This window comes from Myodes glareolus, chromosome 7 (genome assembly GCF_982192425.1).
Source record: "Myodes glareolus chromosome 7, mMyoGla1.1, whole genome shotgun sequence".
Classification (NCBI taxonomy): Eukaryota; Metazoa; Chordata; class Mammalia; order Rodentia; family Cricetidae; genus Myodes; species Myodes glareolus.
Window position 1 is genome coordinate 53,639,734 of NC_142032.1, and position 20,426 is coordinate 53,660,159.

The 20,426-nt window shown below is 47.7% G+C and overlaps 1 protein-coding gene across 1 annotated transcript in view; it reads right to left on the reverse strand.

The window, feature by feature from the left end:
• The window catches only part of Ahnak (AHNAK nucleoprotein), a 30,276-nt gene continuing 9,850 nt past the window's right edge, over nucleotides 1-20,426 (reverse strand). Inside the window, exons 2-5 of the mRNA XM_087908141.1 lie at nucleotides 19,501-19,605; nucleotides 18,995-19,151; nucleotides 18,391-18,578; nucleotides 1-17,476 (exon numbers count right to left, since the gene is read on the reverse strand). Coding sequence (XP_087764267.1) covers nucleotides 839-17,476; nucleotides 18,391-18,578; nucleotides 18,995-19,151 — 16,983 coding nt within the window. The 5' untranslated portion in view covers nucleotides 19,501-19,605 and the 3' untranslated portion in view covers nucleotides 1-838. The remainder of the gene's footprint in view (nucleotides 17,477-18,390; nucleotides 18,579-18,994; nucleotides 19,152-19,500; nucleotides 19,606-20,426) is intronic.

Consider the following 20,426-nt stretch of genomic DNA (forward strand, 5'->3'; position numbering starts at 1 on the left):
TCAGGGTTAATGAATGGTTTTATTTGCCTTGTACAGCATCAACTTTCTTACATTCTCAATTAATTTCCCATTAAAGTGCCAGACATGTCCTTAATCATGATGACATTTGTTAAAAGGAATCAGAACTTTTCTCAGAACACGGCAGTCACGAATGAACACTTTTCTTACCAAACCCAGAATGGAAGCCCCTCACACTGACCTGGTGGGTTGGACAAGTTGCAAACAGATTTAAATCCCCCTCTCACCTTGAGCACCAAACTAGGCTGGGACTAACACACCTAGGGATTAAAAGTCATGCTACAGAATTGAGAAACACCCACCCCCTGGCTGCCACCTCCTCTGAGCCATGCCAGGGTGTTGCCATTTGTACATATCCAACCTTCAGAGCAATGGCGACCTGGCCCCCTCTGCCACCTTTTATCCCACCTTCCCTTACTCACAAAAGCCCCCAAAGTCATTACAATGAAAAGAAAGTGGGTTTCCATTACCCAGGTACTAACAATGTTCAGTAAAAATAAGGATAAACACAAAAGCTTGCTTAGTAAACACGAGCTCTCAGCGTTCAATGCAAAAAAAAATAATAATAATAAACCAAAAAAACTAAAATCTTAAGGCAAATACTGTTGACTTTGCACATGGGCCAGATGAACTTAGAACTCTTTACCTAGCTGCAGAGTCCCAGGAGCCTAGAGGCACTTGGTTTGTCAGCACTTGCCACTGGGAGAGGCAAGGTCTTTGCATTATTGCTGAGGCTGTTGGGGTGTTTCTCTTTGGAGTTTATATACAAACACACCCAAGGCTGATGTATTTATATATATGTACACACATACAAGGCCCACTACTCTTTCTTTGTGGAAATTGAGAGTTCTACCTCAGGAAGCTGGATGCCAACCTTCGTCCCACTGTCATTGCTAGAAGAGGAAGACAGCCGGGACTTCTTTGAGGCCAAAGACACTCCACTCCCCTGTAACTTAGCTGCCTCATCATCACTCCCAGTCACCTCATAATGACCTTTGCTCTTTGACCCCAACCCACCGAAGGTACCAAATTTCAGCTTCCCATGTTTGCTTTTAACTTCTCCACCTGCATACTCCAAAGTCCCAGTTGGGGTGGAAGGCGCCGAGAACTCCCTCTCATCGCTGAAGGAGTTGGAGCGGTGTCTTGGCTTCTTACTTTTAAACAGCGAGAATTTGCCTTTTGGTGACGATGCTTCAGCATCTGCTTCTCCTTCCAGAGAGCCCAAGCTGGCCTTTGAGCTCTTCAGGTCCCCTTTGGACCCAGAAATGGATGCTTCTGGTGAGCCGGTGACACCACCTTTCCCTTTAGGTTTGGAAAAATTAAACTTGGGCATTTTGATTTTGGATTTTTTAAGTTTTACTTCCGACTCTTCCCATTCGTCTTCTCCTGCACCAGCCTGCACATTGGCCTCTACTTTAGGGAAGTTGACATCCACCCCTACTTCTCTGCCAACAAGCTCACGGCCAGAGAAGGCAAATTTGGGGATCTTCATCTTGGGGAATGTTACTTTTCCAGATCCACTTTCCAAGTGACCTTGAGGCCCAGATACACTCAGCCCGGGACCCTGGAGTCCTGTCTGGCCTCCTTTTACACCTCCTTCTATCTTTGGTCCTGAGAAATGAAGGTTCCCAGCAAGTTTAGATGTATCCAGGTTTAGAGAGGAGGAGACTTGGGGTCCCTTCCACTCAACCCCGGAGTCTTTGACACTCATATGCCCTTCACCCAGGTTGATATCTGGGACACTGACACCCCCTGAAACATCTACACCTCCTTTGACTTTGGGGCCCTTCAAGCTGACACCAAAATCTGACTCTGAAGATGCCATGTTAAAGGAAGGCCCCTTGACACTGATATCAGGGGCAGCCCCATGGAGACCTATTCCTGGACCTTTCAGATCTCCTTTAATTTCAGGACCAGAAAGCTGCCCCGTTGGGAGTTGCACATCACACCCAGAAGCCTTAATTCCAGGCATTTGGAGATTTCCTTCTAGGCCCTGAACACTGATGCCTGGAAGGCTTCCCCCAACTGCTGGGCCTTTCAATTCTCCAGTGGCCCCAAGGCTCCCCTTCACTTTTGGTCCTTCCAAGTTAAAGTCCATGCTTGGTGCTGAGATCTGGGGCCCCTTCAGGTTCACGTCCATCCCTGGCTCCTTCAGTTCTCCACAAACTTGTGGCCCCTTGATGTTAATGTCCAAGTCAGACCCTGGAGCAGAGATGCCAAACTGAGGCAGCTTCATGTGAGGAAATTTGACGCTACCTTCTGAGGCCTCCAAGCTGAGATCCGGAGCACCCACAGATATTTTAGGGCACTTGATGTCCCCAGACATGGTCAGATCTCCCTGTAGGCTTGGTCCCTTCAGTGTCACATCTGGTGCCCCCACATTAAGTGCTGTTGTGGCATCAATCCCTGGGATTTTCACACCATCTCCTCCTATCTGTACTTTTCCACCAACACCTTTGAGGTCAAGACCTGGGGCGTGCAACTTCATGCTGGGACTGGATGCATCCAGGTCTCCCTTCAGACTTGGTCCTTTCAAGTTCAGGTCAAGATCAGGCCCAGAAATTTTTGGCACAGAGAGGTCCACCGAAGACAAGTCCACTCCTGGGCCTTTAAGAGATATATCAGGCCCTTCAAACTTAACATCTGATGTGCTCAAGCTTCCTTCAAGACCAGGGGCACTGATCTTGGGCAGTGAAAACTTGGGGAACTTGATTTTTCCTTCTGGACCTTGCAAATCAACATCAGGTCCTTCCAGACCCACACTGGGGACATCACCCTTTATCTTTGGCCCTGTCAGTTTAACATTCACATCAGGTATAGAGACTTGAGGAGCAGACACACTGAATGAGGGTGCTTTGATTTTGGCATCAGGGCCTCCGATGTTGATGTTAGGTGTGTCCAAGTTTGCCTGCACCTTAGGACCTTTCAAGTTGCCCTCTAACTTTGGCCCTGAGACATCCACACCTGGCATCTTGAACTTGGGAGTCTTCACATGGACGTCAGGAGCTTCCACATTAACCCCTGGTGAAGAAACATCCAGATCCGGTACCTTGATGTCACCCTCCAACTTAGGGCTAGGTAGGGAAGCCTCTGCTTTAAATTTAGGTGACTTGATGTCAAATTCTACATCTGGGAAGTACATTTTTCCAAACATGGTTTTCTTGGCTTTCGGAGACTTTACATCAACTCTGACTGCAGCATCAGGCCCTGCAACACCGATGTCCACATCAGGAGCCTTCAGACTGGCATCAATCTCACCTCCGGGAACGTTCAGATCAAATCCCTGCTTTTTGGCTTTAACTTTAGGACCACTCATGTGAATTTTAGGCATTTTAAATTTGCTTTTCTTGCCCTTTCCACCAAGGCTTACATCAGGGCTTTCAACACTCAGCTCTGCTTCAGGGACAGTCACATCAACTGAGGGTGTCTTGATGTCAGCTTTAGCGCTTTTTGCACCAAATCCAAACTTGGGTTTCTTAAACTTTGGAACTTTAACATCTGGGCCCTCGATATTAATATCTGGGCTCTCCATGCGGACATCTAAACTTGGAGTTTCTAAATCAACTTTGGGTCCCTTAAGGTCCACTTCACCACCTCCTAACTTAGGCCCAGAAACACCAATTTTTGGTGTCTTGAGGTGCACATTAACATCAGGCCCAGTTACTTTAGGAGCAGATATATCCAGTGATGGCATCTTCAACTTAGGGCCACTAAGTTTAGCATCAGGGCCTTCAAAATCTAGACCTGGACCTTTCAGGTCTACTTCGGGTCCTTTGAGACTACCTTCAATCTTGGGAACGGACACATCAAAGTCTCCTTTTACCTTGGGTCCTTTTAACTCAAGATCCACATCGGGCATAGAGATTTTAGGAGCCTTGATGCCAATCTCAGGCATCTTGAATTTAGGACCCTTCAGTTTTGCATCAGGTCCTTCAATATTCACATCTGGAACATCAATGTCCACCTTGGGTCCTGAGACATCAATGTCAGCCTTCGGCAGGTTCACATCTACTTCAGGGCCCTCTCCCTTGAAGCCAGGCATGCTGAACTTGGGCATTTTCACCTTGGGCATCTTCAGATGCCAGTCTGGACTATGAACATCCACATCTGGAGCATCAATGTCCACTTTGGGGCCTTTGATGTCAACTTCAGGAACTTTAATGTCACCTTCCACTTTAGGCAGAGACACGTCCACATCGCCTTTCACTTTGGGGCCTTTGAGGTTAAGATCAATGTCTGGCATGGAAATCTTGGGGGCTTTGATGTTAATCTCTGGCATTTTGAACTTAGGACCCTTCAACTTTCCTTCTGGTCCTTCAATGCTCACATCTGGAATATCAATGTCCACCTTGGGTCCTGAGACATCGATGTCAGCCTTGGGCAGGTTCACATCTACTTCTGGGCCCTCTCCCTTGAAGCCAGGCATGCTGAACTTGGGCATTTTCATCTTGGGCATCTTCAGATGCCAGTCTGGACCATGAACATCCACATCTGGAGCATCAATGTCTACTTTGGGGCCTTTGATATCAATTTCAGGGCCCTTGAGGTCACCTTCTACTTTGGGCAGGGAAACATCCACATCTCCCTTTAGTTTGGGACCCTTGAGATGCAAATCAGGCATGGAGATCTTTGGAGCTTTGATGTTCATCTCTGGCATCTTGAACTTAGGACTCTTCAACTTTCCTTCTGGTCCTTCAATGCTCACATCTGGAATATCAATGTCCACCTTGGGTCCTGAGACATCAATGTCAGCCTTGGGCAGGTTCACATCCACTTCTGGGCCTTCTGCTTTGAATCCAGGCATGCTGAACTTGGGCATTTTCACCTTGGGCATCTTCAGATGCCAGTCTGGACCATGAACATCCACATCTGGGGCATTGATGTCCACTTTGGGGCCTTTGATGTCAACTTCAGGGCCTTTGAGGTCTCCTTCCACTTTTGGCAGAGAAACATCTACATCACCCTTCACCTTCGGCCCTTTCAGGTTCAAGTCAACTTCTGGCATTGAAATCTTTGGTGCCTTGAGGTGGAGATCAGGCATTTTAAACTTGGGGCCCTTCAGCTTGCCTTCTGGACCATGAATGTCAATGTCAGGAGTGTCGATGTCCAGTTTAGGGCCTTTGACATCCACTTTGGGACCTTTCAAATCCCCTTCTATGTCCAAATCTCCCTTCATCTTTGGTCCTTTCATGTTCAAATCAATGTCACTCATTGAAATTTGAGGGGTCTTAAAATGGACATCTGGCATCTTAAATTTGGGACCTTTGAGCTTTCCTTCAGGACCCTCAATGTCTATCTCTGGCCCTTTGAGATCACCTTCCACCTTAGGTAGTGCAAGGTCCACATCTCCTTTTACCTTAGGTCCTTTAAGGTTTAAGTCAAAGTCAGGCATGGAAATCTTGGGAGCTTTGATGTGCATGTCTGGTATTTTAAATTTGGGTCCCTTTAATTTCCCTTCTGGACCATCAATATTGACATCAGGAGTGTCAATATCCACACTGGGACCCTTTATATCAATAGCAGGGCCTTTTAGTTCACCCTCCATTTTAGGCAAGGAAGTATCCACATCTCCCTTCAGTTTAGGCCCTTTCAGGTGCAAATCAAAGTCAGGCATTGAGATCTTAGGAGCTTTGATGTTCATCTCTGGCATCTTGAACTTAGGACCCTTCAGTTTTGCATCAGGGCCTTCAATATTTACATCTGGAACATCAATGTCCACCTTGGGTCCTGAGACATCAATGTCAGCCTTCGGCAGGCTCACATCTACTTCAGGGCCCTCTCCCTTGAATCCAGGCATGCTGAACTTGGGCATTTTCACCTTGGGCATCTTCAAGTGCCAGTCTGGACCATGAACATCCACATCTGGGGCATTGATGTCCACTTTGGGGCCTTTGATGTCAACTTCAGGGCCTCTGAGGTCTCCTTCCACTTTTGGCAGAGAAACATTTACATCTCCCTTCACCTTTGGCCCTTTTAAGCTTAGGTCAACTTCTGGCATTGAGATCTTGGGTGCCTTGAGGTGGAGATCAGGCATTTTAAACTTGGGGCCCTTCAGTTTGCCTTCTGGACCATGAATGTCAATGTCAGGAGTATCAATGTCTACCTTGGCTCCTGAAACATCAATGTCAGCTTTGGGCATATTAACATCCACTTCAGGGCCCTCTCCCTTGAAGCCAGGCATGCTGAACTTGGGCATTTTCACCTTGGGCATCTTCAGATGCCAGTCTGGACCATGAACATCCACATCTGGGGCATTGATGTCCACTTTGGGGTCCTTGATGTCAACTTCAGGGCCCGTGAGGTCACCTTCTACTTTGGGCAGGGAAACATCCACATCTCCCTTTAGTTTGGGACCCTTGAGATGCAAATCAGGCATGGAGATCTTGGGAGCCTTGATGTTCATCTCAGGCATCTTGAACTTAGGACCCTTCAACTTTCCTTCTGGTCCTTCAATATTCACATCAGGGCCTTCAATGTCCACCTTGGGTCCTGAGACATCAATGTCAGCCTTCGGCAGGTTCACATCTACTTCAGGGCCCTCTCCCTTGAAGCCAGGCATGCTGAACTTGGGCATTTTTATTTTGGGCATCTTCAAGTGCCAGTCTGGACCATGAACATCCACATCTGGAGCATCAATGTCCACTTTGGGGCCTTTGATGTCAACTTCAGGAACTTTAATGTCACCTTCCACTTTAGGCAGAGACACGTCCACATCACCCTTCACTTTGGGGCCTTTGAGGTTAAGATCAATGTCTGGCATGGAGATCTTGGGGGCTTTGATGCTCATCTCAGGCATCTTGAACTTAGGACCCTTCAACTTTCCTTCTGGTCCTTCAATGCTCACATCAGGGCCTTCGATGTCCACCTTGGGTCCTGAGACATCAATATCAGCCTTGGGCAGGTTCACATCCACTTCTGGGCCTTCTGCTTTGAAGCCAGGCATGCTGAACTTGGGCATTTTCACCTTGGGCATCTTCAGATGCCAGTCTGGACCATGAACATCCACATCTGGGGCATCAATGTCCACTTTGGGGCCTTTGATGTCAACTTCAGGGCCTGTGAGGTCACCTTCTACTTTGGGCAAGGAAACATCCACATCTCCCTTTAGTTTGGGACCCTTGAGATGCAAATCAGGTATGGAGATCTTGGGAGCCTTGATGTTCATCTCAGGCATCTTAAACTTGGGGCCCTTCAGTTTGCCCTCTGGACCTTCAATGCTAACATCAGGAATGTCAATGTCCACTTTAGGGCCAGTAATATCCACCTCTGGACCCTTGAGGTCACCTTCTACTTTGGGCAAGGACACATCCACATCACCCTTCAATTTTGGACCTTTAAGATTCAGATCAATGTCGGGCATGGAGATCTTTGGAGCCTTGATGTTCATCTCCGGCATCTTGAACTTAGGACCCTTCAACTTTCCTTCTGGTCCTTCAATATTCACATCTGGAACGTCAATGTCCACCTTGGGTCCTGAGACATCAATGTCAGCCTTCGGCAGGCTTACATCTACTTCAGGGCCCTCTCCCTTGAAGCCAGGCATACTGAACTTGGGCATTTTCACCTTGGGCATCTTCAGGTGCCAGTCTGGACCATGAACATCCACATCTGGAGCATCAATGTCCACTTTGGGGCCTTTGATGTCAACTTTTGGCCCTTTAAGATCTCCTTCAAGTTTGGGAAGAGAAACATCTACATCACCTTTTACCTTGGGACCTTTCAGGTTTAAGTCAATGTCAGGCATAGAGATCTTGGGGGCTTTGATGTTCATCTCAGGCATCTTAAATTTGGGGCCTTTTAAGCTTCCCTCTGGACACTCTACATTGAGTTCTGGGCCCTCAATATTCATACTGGGACCTTCTACATTGATGTCTCCTTTTGGTAAATCCATAGCCACATCAGGCCCTTCTGTTTTTAAGCCAGACACACTGAACTTAGGCATTTTCATCTTGGGCATCTTCAGATTCCATTCTGGACCATGAACATCCACATCAGGTGCATTAACATGAACCTCTGGTGCTTTAATATCCACATTAGGGCTTTTAAAGTCTCCTTCTAAATTTGGGCCTGCTACATCTAAGTCTCCTTTGACCTTAGGACCTTTCAAATTTAGCTCCACATCAGGCATAGAAACTTTGGGAGATGAAATACTCAGGAAAGGCATTTTAAACTTGGATCCTTTCACTTTGCCTTGCACTTCAACTTCTGGAGCATTAATGTCAACTTTTGGAGCTGTTACATCAACATCTGGCTTTTTAACTTTCACATCCATGTCAGGTGTCTGAACTTTGGATCCAGAAAAATTAAATTTAGGGAGCTTAAAACGAGATTTCTTTGATTTCCCTTCAACATTAATCTTGGGAGCAGAAATGTCCACTTCTGGACCCTTCACATCTAACTTGGGAGTTCTAATCTCACCCTCCAATTTGGGACCAGAGATATCAACATCTCCCTTAAGCTTTGAGCCCTTTAAATTCAAGTCAATTTCAGGCATAGAGATCTTGGGCATGTTGACATGCATGTCAGGCATTTTCAGTTTGGGGCCTTTTAATTTGCCCTCTGGACCATGAATGTCAATATCTGGAGCATTTGTATCTAATTTTGGGCCCTTTATGTCAAGAGAAGGCCCTTTCAAATCACCTTCAACACTTGGAAGTGAAACATCCACATCTCCTTTCACTTTGGGGCCTTTAATATTAAGGTCCAAATCAGGCATGGAGATCTTGGGAGCCTTGATGTTCATCTCAGGCATCTTGAACTTAGGACCCTTCACTTTTGCATCAGGACCTTCAATATTCACATCTGGAACGTCAATGTCCACCTTGGGTCCTGAGACATCAATGTCAGCCTTCGGCAGGCTTACATCTACTTCAGGGCCCTCTCCCTTGAAGCCAGGCATGCTGAACTTGGGCATTTTCATCTTGGGCATCTTCAAGTGCCAGTCTGGACCATGAACATCCACATCTGGGGCATTGATGTCCACTTTGGGGCCTTTGATGTCAACTTCAGGAACTTTAATGTCACCTTCCACTTTAGGCAGAGACACGTCCACATCACCCTTCACTTTGGGGCCTTTCAGGTTAAGATCAATGTCTGGCATGGAGATCTTGGGGGCTTTGATGCTCATCTCAGGCATCTTGAACTTAGGACCCTTCAACTTTCCTTCTGGTCCTTCAATGCTCACATCTGGAATATCAATGTCCACCTTGGGTCCTGAGACATCGATGTCAGCCTTGGGCAGGTTCACATCCACTTCTGGGCCTTCTGCTTTGAAGCCAGGCATGCTGAACTTGGGCATTTTCACCTTGGGCATCTTCAGATGCCAGTCTGGACCATGAACATCCACATCTGGGGCATCAATGTCCACTTTGGGGCCTTTGATGTCAATTTCAGGGCCCGTGAGGTCACCTTCTACTTTGGGCAGGGAAACATCCACATCTCCCTTTAGTTTGGGACCCTTGAGATGCAAATCAGGCATGGAGATCTTGGGAGCCTTGATGTTCATCTCTGGCATCTTGAACTTAGGACCCTTCAGTTTGCCTTCTGGTCCTTCAATATTCACATCAGGGCCTTCAATGTCCACCTTGGGTCCTGAGACATCAATGTCAGCCTTCGGCAGGCTCACATCTACTTCAGGGCCCTCTCCCTTGAAGCCAGGCATGCTGAACTTGGGCATTTTTATTTTGGGCATCTTCAAGTGCCAGTCTGGACCATGAACATCCACATCTGGAGCATCAATGTCCACTTTGGGGCCTTTGATGTCAACTTCAGGAACTTTAATGTCACCTTCCACTTTAGGCAGAGACACGTCCACATCACCCTTCACTTTGGGGCCTTTCAGGTTAAGATCAATGTCTGGCATGGAGATCTTGGGGGCTTTGATGCTCATCTCAGGCATCTTGAACTTAGGACCCTTCAACTTTCCTTCTGGTCCTTCAATGCTCACATCAGGGCCTTCGATGTCCACCTTGGGTCCTGAAACATCGATGTCAGCCTTGGGCAGGTTCACATCCACTTCTGGGCCTTCTGCTTTGAAGCCAGGCATGCTGAACTTGGGCATTTTCATCTTGGGCATCTTCAGATGCCAGTCTGGGCCCTGAACATCTACATCTGGAGCACTAATGTCCACTTTGGGGCCTTTGATATCAATCTCCGGCCCTTTGAGGTCACCTTCTACTTTGGGTAAGGAAACATCCACATCTCCCTTCACTTTGGGACCCTTAAGATGTAAATCAGGCATGGAGATCTTTGGAGCCTTGATGTTCATCTCTGGCATCTTGAACTTAGGACCCTTCAGTTTGCCTTCTGGTCCTTCAATCTCAATGTCTGGTCCACTTAGGTCCACATTTGGCCCTTTGAGGTCTCCTTCCAATTTGGGAACATCTACATCAACCTCACCCTTTATCTTTGGACTTTTTAAGTGAAGATCAATGTCTGGCATGGAAATTTTGGGAGTTTTAAAGTGCATGTCTGGCATCTTGAATTTAGGACTTTTCCATTTACCTTCTGGGCCTTCCATAGATACTTCTGGCATGTCGACATCCAATTTGGGGCCCTTGACATCCAGTTCTGGACCCTTTAAGTCTCCCTCAAGTTTTGGGACTGAAACATCAATATCTCCTTTGACTTTAGAACCCTTTAAGTTGAAATCAACATCAGGCATGGAGATCTTAGGAGCCTTGAAGTGCATGTCAGGCATCTTAAACTTGGGACCTTTCAGCTTTCCCTCTGGCCCTTCAATGCTCACATCAGGAACTTCAACATCCACCTTGGGTCCTGAGACATCAATGTCAGCCCTGGGCAGGTTTACATCCACTTCTGGGCCTTCTGCTTTGAAGCCAGGCATGCTGAACTTGGGCATTTTCATCTTGGGCATCTTCAGGTGCCAATCTGGCCCATGAACATCCACATCTGGGGCACTGATGTCCACCTTAGGTCCTTTGATGTCCACATCTGGCACTTTCATTTCTCCTTCTAGCTTGGGCACTGTCACATCCACATCTCCCTTGACTTTGGGGCCTTTCAAATGTAAGTCCACATCAGGCATGGAGATCTTAGGGGCCTTGAAGTGCATGTCAGGCATCTTAAACTTGGGGCCCTTCAATTTTGCATCAGGACATTCAAGGTCAACATCAGGTACTTCCACATCCACACTGGGACCTTTTAATTCTCCTTCTATCTTGGGCACTGTCACATCCACATCCCCCTTGACTTTGGGGCCTTTCAAATGTAAGTCCACATCAGGCATGGAGATCTTAGGAGCCTTGAAGTGCATGTCAGGCATCTTAAACTTGGGGCCCTTCAATTTTGCATCAGGACATTCCAGGTCAACATCAGGTACCTCGACATTCACATTGGGGCCTTTCAAATCTCCTTCCAGTTTTGGAACAGTCACATCCATATCCCCTTTGACCTTAGGGCCTTTCAAGTGCAGGTCCACATCAGGCATGGAGATCTTAGGAGCCTTGAAGTGCATGTCAGGCATCTTAAACTTGGGACCTTTCAGCTTTCCCTCTGGCCCTTCAATGCTCACATCAGGAACTTCAACATCCACCTTGGGTCCTGAGACATCAATGTCAGCCCTGGGCAGGTTCACATCCACTTCTGGGCCTTCTGCTTTGAAGCCAGGCATGCTGAACTTGGGCATTTTCATCTTGGGCATCTTTAGGTGCCAATCTGGCCCATGAACATCCACATCTGGGGCACTGATGTCCACTTTAGGTCCTTTGATGTCCACATCTGGCACTTTCATTTCTCCTTCTAGCTTGGGCACTGTCACATCCACATCCCCCTTGACTTTGGGGCCTTTCAAGTTTAAGTCCACATCAGGCATAGAGATCTTAGGGGCCTTGAAATGCATGTCAGGCATCTTAAACTTGGGGCCCTTCAATTTTGCATCAGGACATTCAAGGTCAACATCAGGTACTTCCACATCCACACTGGGACCTTTTAATTCTCCTTCTATCTTGGGCACTGTCACATCCACATCCCCCTTGACTTTGGGGCCTTTCAAATGTAAGTCCACATCAGGCATGGAAATCTTAGGAGCCTTGAAGTGCATGTCAGGCATCTTAAACTTGGGGCCCTTCAATTTTGCATCAGGACATTCCAGGTCAACATCAGGTACCTCGACATTCACATTAGGGCCTTTCAAATCTCCTTCCAGTTTTGGCACTGTCACGTCGAGATCCCCCTTGACTTTGGGGCCTTTCAAATGTAAGTCCACATCAGGCATGGAGATCTTAGGAGCCTTGAAGTGCATGTCAGGCATCTTAAACTTGGGGCCCTTCAATTTTGCATCAGGACATTCCAGGTCAACATCAGGTACTTCCACATCTATGTTGGGGCCTTTGATATCAAGTTGAGGACCTCTGAGATCAGCTTCTATTTCCGGCACAGAAGCATCTATCTCTCCTTTCAGTTTGGGCCCCTTTAAATTCAAGTCCACATCTGGCATAGAGATCTTAGGAGCCTTGATATTGAACTTGGGCATCTTAAATTTGGAGCCTTTCAGCTTTGCATCAGGACCTTCTATATTCACATCTGGAACATCAATGTCCACCTTGGGTCCTGAGACATCAATGTCAGCCTTTGGTAGGTTCACATCCACTTCAGGACCCTCACCTTTAAAACCAGGCATGCTGAACTTGGGCATTTTCACCTTGGGCATCTTTAGGTGCCAATCTGGCCCATGAACATCCACATCTGGGGCACTGATGTCCACCTTAGGTCCTTTGATGTCCACATCTGGCACTTTCATTTCACCTTCTAGCTTGGGCACTGTCACATCCACATCCCCCTTGACTTTGGGGCCTTTCAAGTTTAAGTCCACATCAGGCATGGAGATCTTAGGAGTCTTGAAGTGCATGTCAGGCATCTTAAACTTGGGACCCTTCAACTTCCCTTCTGGACATTCAATATCAATATCACCAACATCCACATCCACTTTAGGGACTTTAACATCAACTTCAGGACCTTTCAAATTTCCTTCCACTTTCGGAAGAGAAACATCTACATCACTTTTCAGTTTAGGTCCTTTCAGATTAAGACCAACATCAGGCATAGAGATTTTGTGTGTCTGTATATTCATGCTTGGCATCTTGAACTTGGGGCCCTTTATTTTCCCTTCTGGAGCTTCAATATTCACATCTGGAACATCAATGTTCACTTTGGGTCCTGAGACATCAATGTTGGCTTTTTGAAGATTTACATCCACTTCAGGGCCCTCTCCTTTGAAGCCAGGCATACTGAACTTGGGCATTTTTACCTTAGGCATCTTCAGATGCCAGTCTGGGCCATGAACATCCACATCTGGTACATCTACTTGAGGGCCTTTGATATCAACAGCAGGAGCTTTTATTTCTCCTCCCACTTTTGGAACTGAGACATCATGGTCTCCTTTCACTTTAGGGCCTTTCAAATTCAAGCTAACATCTGGCATGGATATCTTCTGAGGCTTTATATTCATTTCTGGCATCTTAAATTTTGACCCTTTTAGTTTTGTATCTGGACCTTCAATATTTACATCTGGAACATTAATGTCTACCTTAGGTCCTGAGACATCAATGTTGGCCTTAGGGATGTCCACTTCTGGGCCTTCTCCTTTGAAGCCAGGCATACTGAACTTGGGCATTTTCATTTTAGGCATCTTAAGGTGCCAGTCTGGGCCATGAACTTCAACGTCTGGAGCATCAATGCCAACTTTGGGCCCTTTAACATCCACATCTGGCACTTTTATTTCACCCTCTACATCAGGCAATGATACATCCACATCTGCTTTTCCTTTGGGCCCCTTAATATTCAAGTCCACATCAGGCATGGAGATCTTAGGAGCCTTGAAGTGCATGTCAGGCATCTTAAACTTGGGACCTTTCAGCTTTCCCTCTGGCCCTTCAATGCTCACATCAGGAACTTCAACATCCACCTTGGGTCCTGAGACATCAATGTCAGCCCTGGGCAGGTTTACATCCACTTCTGGGCCTTCTGCTTTGAAGCCAGGCATGCTGAACTTGGGCATTTTCATCTTGGGCATCTTCAGGTGCCAATCTGGCCCATGAACATCCACATCTGGGGCACTGATGTCCACCTTAGGTCCTTTGATGTCCACATCTGGCACTTTCATTTCTCCTTCTAGCTTGGGCACTGTCACATCCACATCCCCCTTGACTTCGGGGCCTTTCAAGTTTAAGTCCACATCAGGCATGGAGATCTTAGGGGCCTTGAAGTGCATGTCAGGCATCTTAAACTTGGGACCCTTCAGCTTTCCTTCTGGGCCCTCAAGGCTCACATCTGAGGTTTCAATGTCAACTTTCGGTCCTGAGACATCAATGTTAGCCTTAGGCAGGTTCACATCCACATCTGGGCCCTCGCCTTTGAGAGTAGGCATACTGAACTTAGGCATTTTCATCTTTGGCATTTTCAGGCTCCAGTCTGAGCCCTGACCTTCCACATCTGGTGATTTAATATCTACCTTCGGACCTTTGATGTCCACATCTGGTACTTTCATCTCTCCCTCTATTTTTGGTGCAGACATGTCTAGATTTCCTTTCATTTTGGGTCCTTTGAGATCCATGTCCACATCTGGTAGAGACACCTTTGGAGCCTTGAAATGCATCTCAGGCATCTTAAACTTGGGGCCTTTCAACTTCCCTTCAGGTCCTTCAAGGTTCAAATCTGGAGCACTAATATCTAGTTTGGGTACAGAAATGTCCATATCAGCCTTGGGCATGTTCACATCCAACTCTGGGCCTTCTCCTTTGAGACTAGGCATGCTAAATTTGGGCATTTTAATCTTTGGCATTTTCAAGTTCCAATCAGGACTATGAATGTCAACATCTGGAGCACTGACATCTACTTTGGGGCCTTTCAAGTCTCCTTCAATCTTTGGTATTGTGACATCATACTCTCCTTTTACCTTGGGGCCTTTCATATGCAAATCTACATCAGGCATGGAGATCTTTGGGGCCTTGATATTCATCTCAGGCGTCTTCAACTTAGGGCCCTTCAGTTTTCCTTCAGGTCCTTCAATGTTCACATCTGGTGTTTTGACATCTACCTTGGGTCCTGAGACATCAATGTTGGCCTGAGGGAGATTCACCTCAACATTTGGACTCTCTGCCTTGAAGCCTGGCATACCAAACTTGGGCATTTTTATCTTTGGCATCTTCATGTGCCATTCAGGACCTTGAATATCCACATTCGGGGCATCAATGTCCAGTTTGGCACTTTTAAGTTCAACATCAGGAACTTTAATCTCACCTTCAGGTCTTGGCACTGTGACATCATATTCTCCCTTTACACTGGGGCCTTTTAAGTGCAAGTCCACATCTGGAATGGAGATCTTTGGAGCTCTGATATTCATTTCAGGCATTTTAAACTTAGGTCCTTTCAGTTTCCCTTCTGGTCCCTCAATGCTCACATCTGGAGCACTGACCTCCACCTTAGGCCCAGAAATGTCCATATCTGCCTTGGGCAGGTTCACATCCACTTCTGGGCCCTCTGCTTTGAACCCTGGCACACTGAATTTGGGCATCTTCATCTTGGGTATCTTCAGGTCTGGGCCATGAACATTCACTTCTGGGGCAGCAGTGTCCACTTGGAGGCCTTTCAGGTCTCCCTCAAGCTTTGGTGTTGTGACATCACACTCTCCCTTCACCTTTGCGCCTTTGATGTGCAGATCGACATCAGGTATCGAAACCTTTGGAGTCTTGACACTCACTTCAGGCAGATGAATATCAGGACCTTTAAGTTTGCCCCCTAGACTTTCCATGTTGGCACTTGGGGTTTCTATGTTGACCTTAGACCCTGAAATACTGATGTCTCCTTTGGGTAGAGCCACATCTACATCTGGGCCTTCTCCTTTGACCCCTGGGACACTGAACTTGGGCATCTTCATCTTGGGCATTTTCAAGTTCCATTCTGGCCCATGCACTTCCACATCTGGGGCACTAATATCCATTTTGGGGCCTTGGACATCAAGTTCAGGGACTTTGATTTTCCCTTCTACTTTGGGTAGCACAACATCTACACCTCCTTTCCCTTTAGGTGCAGCTACATTTAGGTCTACATCTGCCATTGATATCCTACAGGCCCCTATTTTTCCAGAAGGGCTGCTGAGTTTGGGACCTGTCAAGGTCCCCTCTAAGTTTGGTGTCTCTATGTCCACTTTGGGGCCTTTGACTGCCACATGAGGGCCTTTAACATCACCTTTGACCTCAGGAGCAGACACCTTCATATCGCCTTTCAGTTTAGAAGACCCAAGACTCAGATCCACATCCTGCATGGAGATTTTAGGTTTCTGAACAATCATCTCAGGTGTCTTGACTTTAGCACCCTTCATCTTCCCTTCTAGCCCACCAGTAGCAATCGCAGGCTGACTAACATCCCCAGAGACCCCAGGAAGGGTCACTTCACCGGTGGGCACTGTCACATCAATGCCAACTCCCTCTCCCTTTGAACCTGATGCCGAGAATTTAGGGACTTTCATCTTGGGCAAATTCAGTTTGCCTCCTAGCCCAGGAACATCGACATCAGGGGTTCCAACTTCCACACTGGGACCAGTGATGCTGCCCTCAATTTTGGAAGCAGAGGCATCCATTCCTATGTTCCCCTGCAGCTTGGTACCTTTCAGACCTAAGTCACTTTCGAGTGATGGCCCAGTGATTTGGGGACCCTTCAGCTTCCCCCCAAGGCCCTCAATATTGACAGAGGGGGCACTGACTTCCAAGTGAGGGGCCTGAATGTCCCCACTGATGGTCAAACCTGACTTGTCACCTTTATGCCCCACAGAGAATTCAGGTGCAGAAACACTCAGCCCTGCCTCTGGTATCTGGCCCTCCGGGCCTGCTGAGACACCAAATTTTGGCATCTTCATGGTTGGAATTTTAATTTTCCCAGTATCACCACTCTGGAGGGAAGGACCCTGTACCTCTACTGAGCCAGCCCCAAGAGAAGACGAAACATCTACTCCTGGAACTTGGATCCCTCCTTTGCCACCCAAGTCCAAGCCTTTTGCACTGACATTGACGCCGGGACTTCCCACCTTTATCCCAGGTACGGTGATCTGGAATTTTGATTGGCCAGCACCTTCGAGCTCCGGTCCTGAAGCAGAAATGGCACCTGCCCGGATATCCATGGCAGAGCCAGGGGTTGGAGAAACTGCCCCCGATCCTGAGGGCAGTCTGATCACCGTCTTTCCAGACTGGATTTCTACATCTGTGTTGGAGATTTCAGTCACTTCATGCTTTGGTATCTTGATCATGAACTCAGGGCTGCTGATGTCGATGTCCTTCACTCCTTCCCGACCAGTCACATCCACAGTGTAGGCTGTGACCCTTCTGGTCACCGTGATGGTACGGCTCTGGGTCTCCCCAAGGTCCCCTTCTACTCCATCCTCCGACTTCAGTCGTGGCTTGATCTTTGTGGTGTAGATGCGCTGGTACTCCTCATCACCCCCGCTCTGCAGAAAGACATGCCCAGCAGAAGTTGCAGCAAAGCCCGCCTGAGTTGGCAGATGCCTGGCCGCAGCCTAGCTGACAACAGGGTTGCCTGTTTCCCAAAGATGCTCAGAACATAACAGAGGTCCAGAGAGTCTCCTGGGACAGAACACAGGGGACTGAAGAAAGGGGTTGACAGTCACATCACAAGAGGAAAAGAGAAACTATCTGGAAGAAAATTCTGGAAAGCAAAGGTCATAGCAGTCTTAGGAAATATATAGACTCCTGAACTGTGCTCCCAGGAAGAGACTCTACCACACAGTGATACTTCAAATCAACCTGTTCCAGGGACCCATCCAAAATAGGCCCTTCATCCTTCAACTCTCAATTTGCAGGCTTGCTTGGTTAAGGTCTCCCAGGAGCCTTTGCATACTGGAAAGCATTTGTGAAGCCTGAGGGCCTGGCCGTGTTTGGGAATAACTTTCACAATTAGGACACATGGTTTATTCCTTATGGAATAAACCAAGTCATGAGGAGTAAAGAAGCCTTTCCCACGAGCACTGCGCTGCTCATCTTCCTACACATGGAAAGTAGAGAGGCAGGTTGAACACCAGGGAAAGCACTTCAAAAACTCTAATAAAGCGGTCAGCCTTCCCCTTGGCATCTAAGCCCCTGATGCTTGAGTTGGTCCCCAAGCCATGGCACAGGCTCAAGAGATCGAAAGAACACAGTACTTGTAAGAACAGAATCAGCCACATGCCACAACATAGGCAGGAAGAAAGCAGCAGAAAGAAGTCAGGAAAGAATGTAGAGAGATGAAAGAAGAAGATGGAATTAGCAGAGGTTCGGGAGACAAGCAGAGGGCTCAGGAAGTGAGGCCAGGAGGCCACCAGGATCGTGGCGAGCTCAGAGCAAAGGTGGGTCACCAGGAACTCACCAGAACCACCTCGGAGCTACGGGAGCTGAAGACTTCATGGGTCCAGGTCTGTCCAGGCTCAGGGGAACGGTCCCCCTTTCGGTGCAACTTCAAGCCAACAGTGTGGTGCCCCATGGTGTTCAGTAGCTGGGTCACCTCACCAGACTGCAGGTTGTCAAAGTAGATGGTGGCACCCACAATCTGGTCCCCTACATATGGAAGTACAACATTTAGGTAAAAGACATGCAGAACTCAAGAAAGTACCACATAACAGACATTAAAACTGACTTTGCTTTAGCTTTGTGAATACCATGCAGACATGGTATTGCCCATTCCTTGCGGCTTGAAAGACCAACTATTCTACACAAAGCTACAGAGCTTGTGAGGGAGAAGACTCATCTGAAGACAAGATCTCCATATAACTGCCTCCCCTCATATTCACAAGCAAGACACAGAGTAGGCAAAAAAAAAAAACAGGGCTTGGATACTGACCATCTTCAAGTTGTTGGACCCAAGCTTTCCACAGCCATTTAGTCATGTCTGCCTGCTCCCCCTGCCTCCCGTCCTTCCTTTCAGTAACCTCTCTCACCCCTCAGTGCCCAGTCACTACCTTGGGGAGACTCACCCTCTTTGACCACCCCAGTGCGGGCCGCAGGGGAGTTCTGCATCACTTCCTGAACAAAGACTCCATCATCCCTCTGGGCAATGGTCAGTCCATGGGAGCCGCTGCCCTGCCAGTTAGGCAGCAGCAGCTCCCGAGTTGTCTCCTCCTCCTTCTCCATCTGGGATGAGGCGAAGAAACAAGAGCACTGGTCACGGGAGACATCGGGGGCAGAAAAGCATGAGAAAGCCAGAAATGTTTGGTGCTGTGCACACTCAGGGAATGGAAACCAAGAGCCATGCACCTGCTCCCTCAGCCCTGGCTCACCTGTCAAGTAAGGGGTTCCTCAGGTAGGAGGGTGATCTGTATCATGTTTTTCCACTGTGGAAGTTCTCCCAATGAACAATAAAGAGTATAGAAAGGGAGTAACAGGTCCTTTGATCCACCCAGGGAAAGTTCCAAATGCCACATCAAATGCCCAGGATCCCCCATCCTAACCTCCACCCCTCTGCACCATCCCACCTGCTGACCTTTGCAGGACTCTGTTCAGGAGCGAACGCCTTGCCAGGAGCCCGCCCCTCCTTCTTCTCTTCTTCTATCAGTCTCTCTCTCTTTGGCAATCTCAGTCACACAACCTAGGAAAAAATTTCATCGTGATGCTCACATTTGGCTTTTCAAAACCTCCATGAGCTGCCACCCAAATGATAGATGCTGTTTACAGGCCAGGCCAAAACTCCAGTCAGGTCCCCACTACAGCCAGCAACTACATGACTCTGAGGTCTGTTGCCACAAAAAACGAAATTAAAGGAAACTGGACCAGGTCTCCACCGCTGGCTGCATCCTCCTAGTTACAGGACTCTTGCCAAGGACACTTGACCTCTCTGAACATGTTTCCCTGGCTGTGAACATGGCAATGGTAAGAGTTCCATAGAGATTGAAAGAAGACAGCAGCTGGCCCACGGAGGTTCCACAGCACACCCGTGTTCACCATTCTCTAGAATAGCTGGTTCCACCTTACAAGCAGAAAGACTGAGACTCTGAAAGGCCAGTTTGCCTGGAGTGCACACAATGCTGATGCCAGGCCCTAGCTTGTGTTTCTGTGGGTCTGTCCCCTATGCCACATTGAGTCTCACCTTTCCACTAATGTGAGATCATTCTCCAAGCACAAATGCTGCTGTTCCCCATCACACTGACAGTGACTCAGTTTACCATCTCTAGCCTGGCCCTCAGGACCAAAAGGAATCCTTTCAAGCTGACAAAAAAAAAAAAAGACAATCCCACTCTACCAGACTCCCAAGACTGAAGCAAAGCTGAGCCCAACTCAGGCCTGTGGTGAGTCAAGGACCTTGGTGAGTCAAAGGCCATCTGACTGCCCACACTGGGCCCTGAGCCAGACCCCATAGGTAAAGACATTCCTCCTTGCCACCAGATGAGTTATCAGCTGCAGAGGTACCCT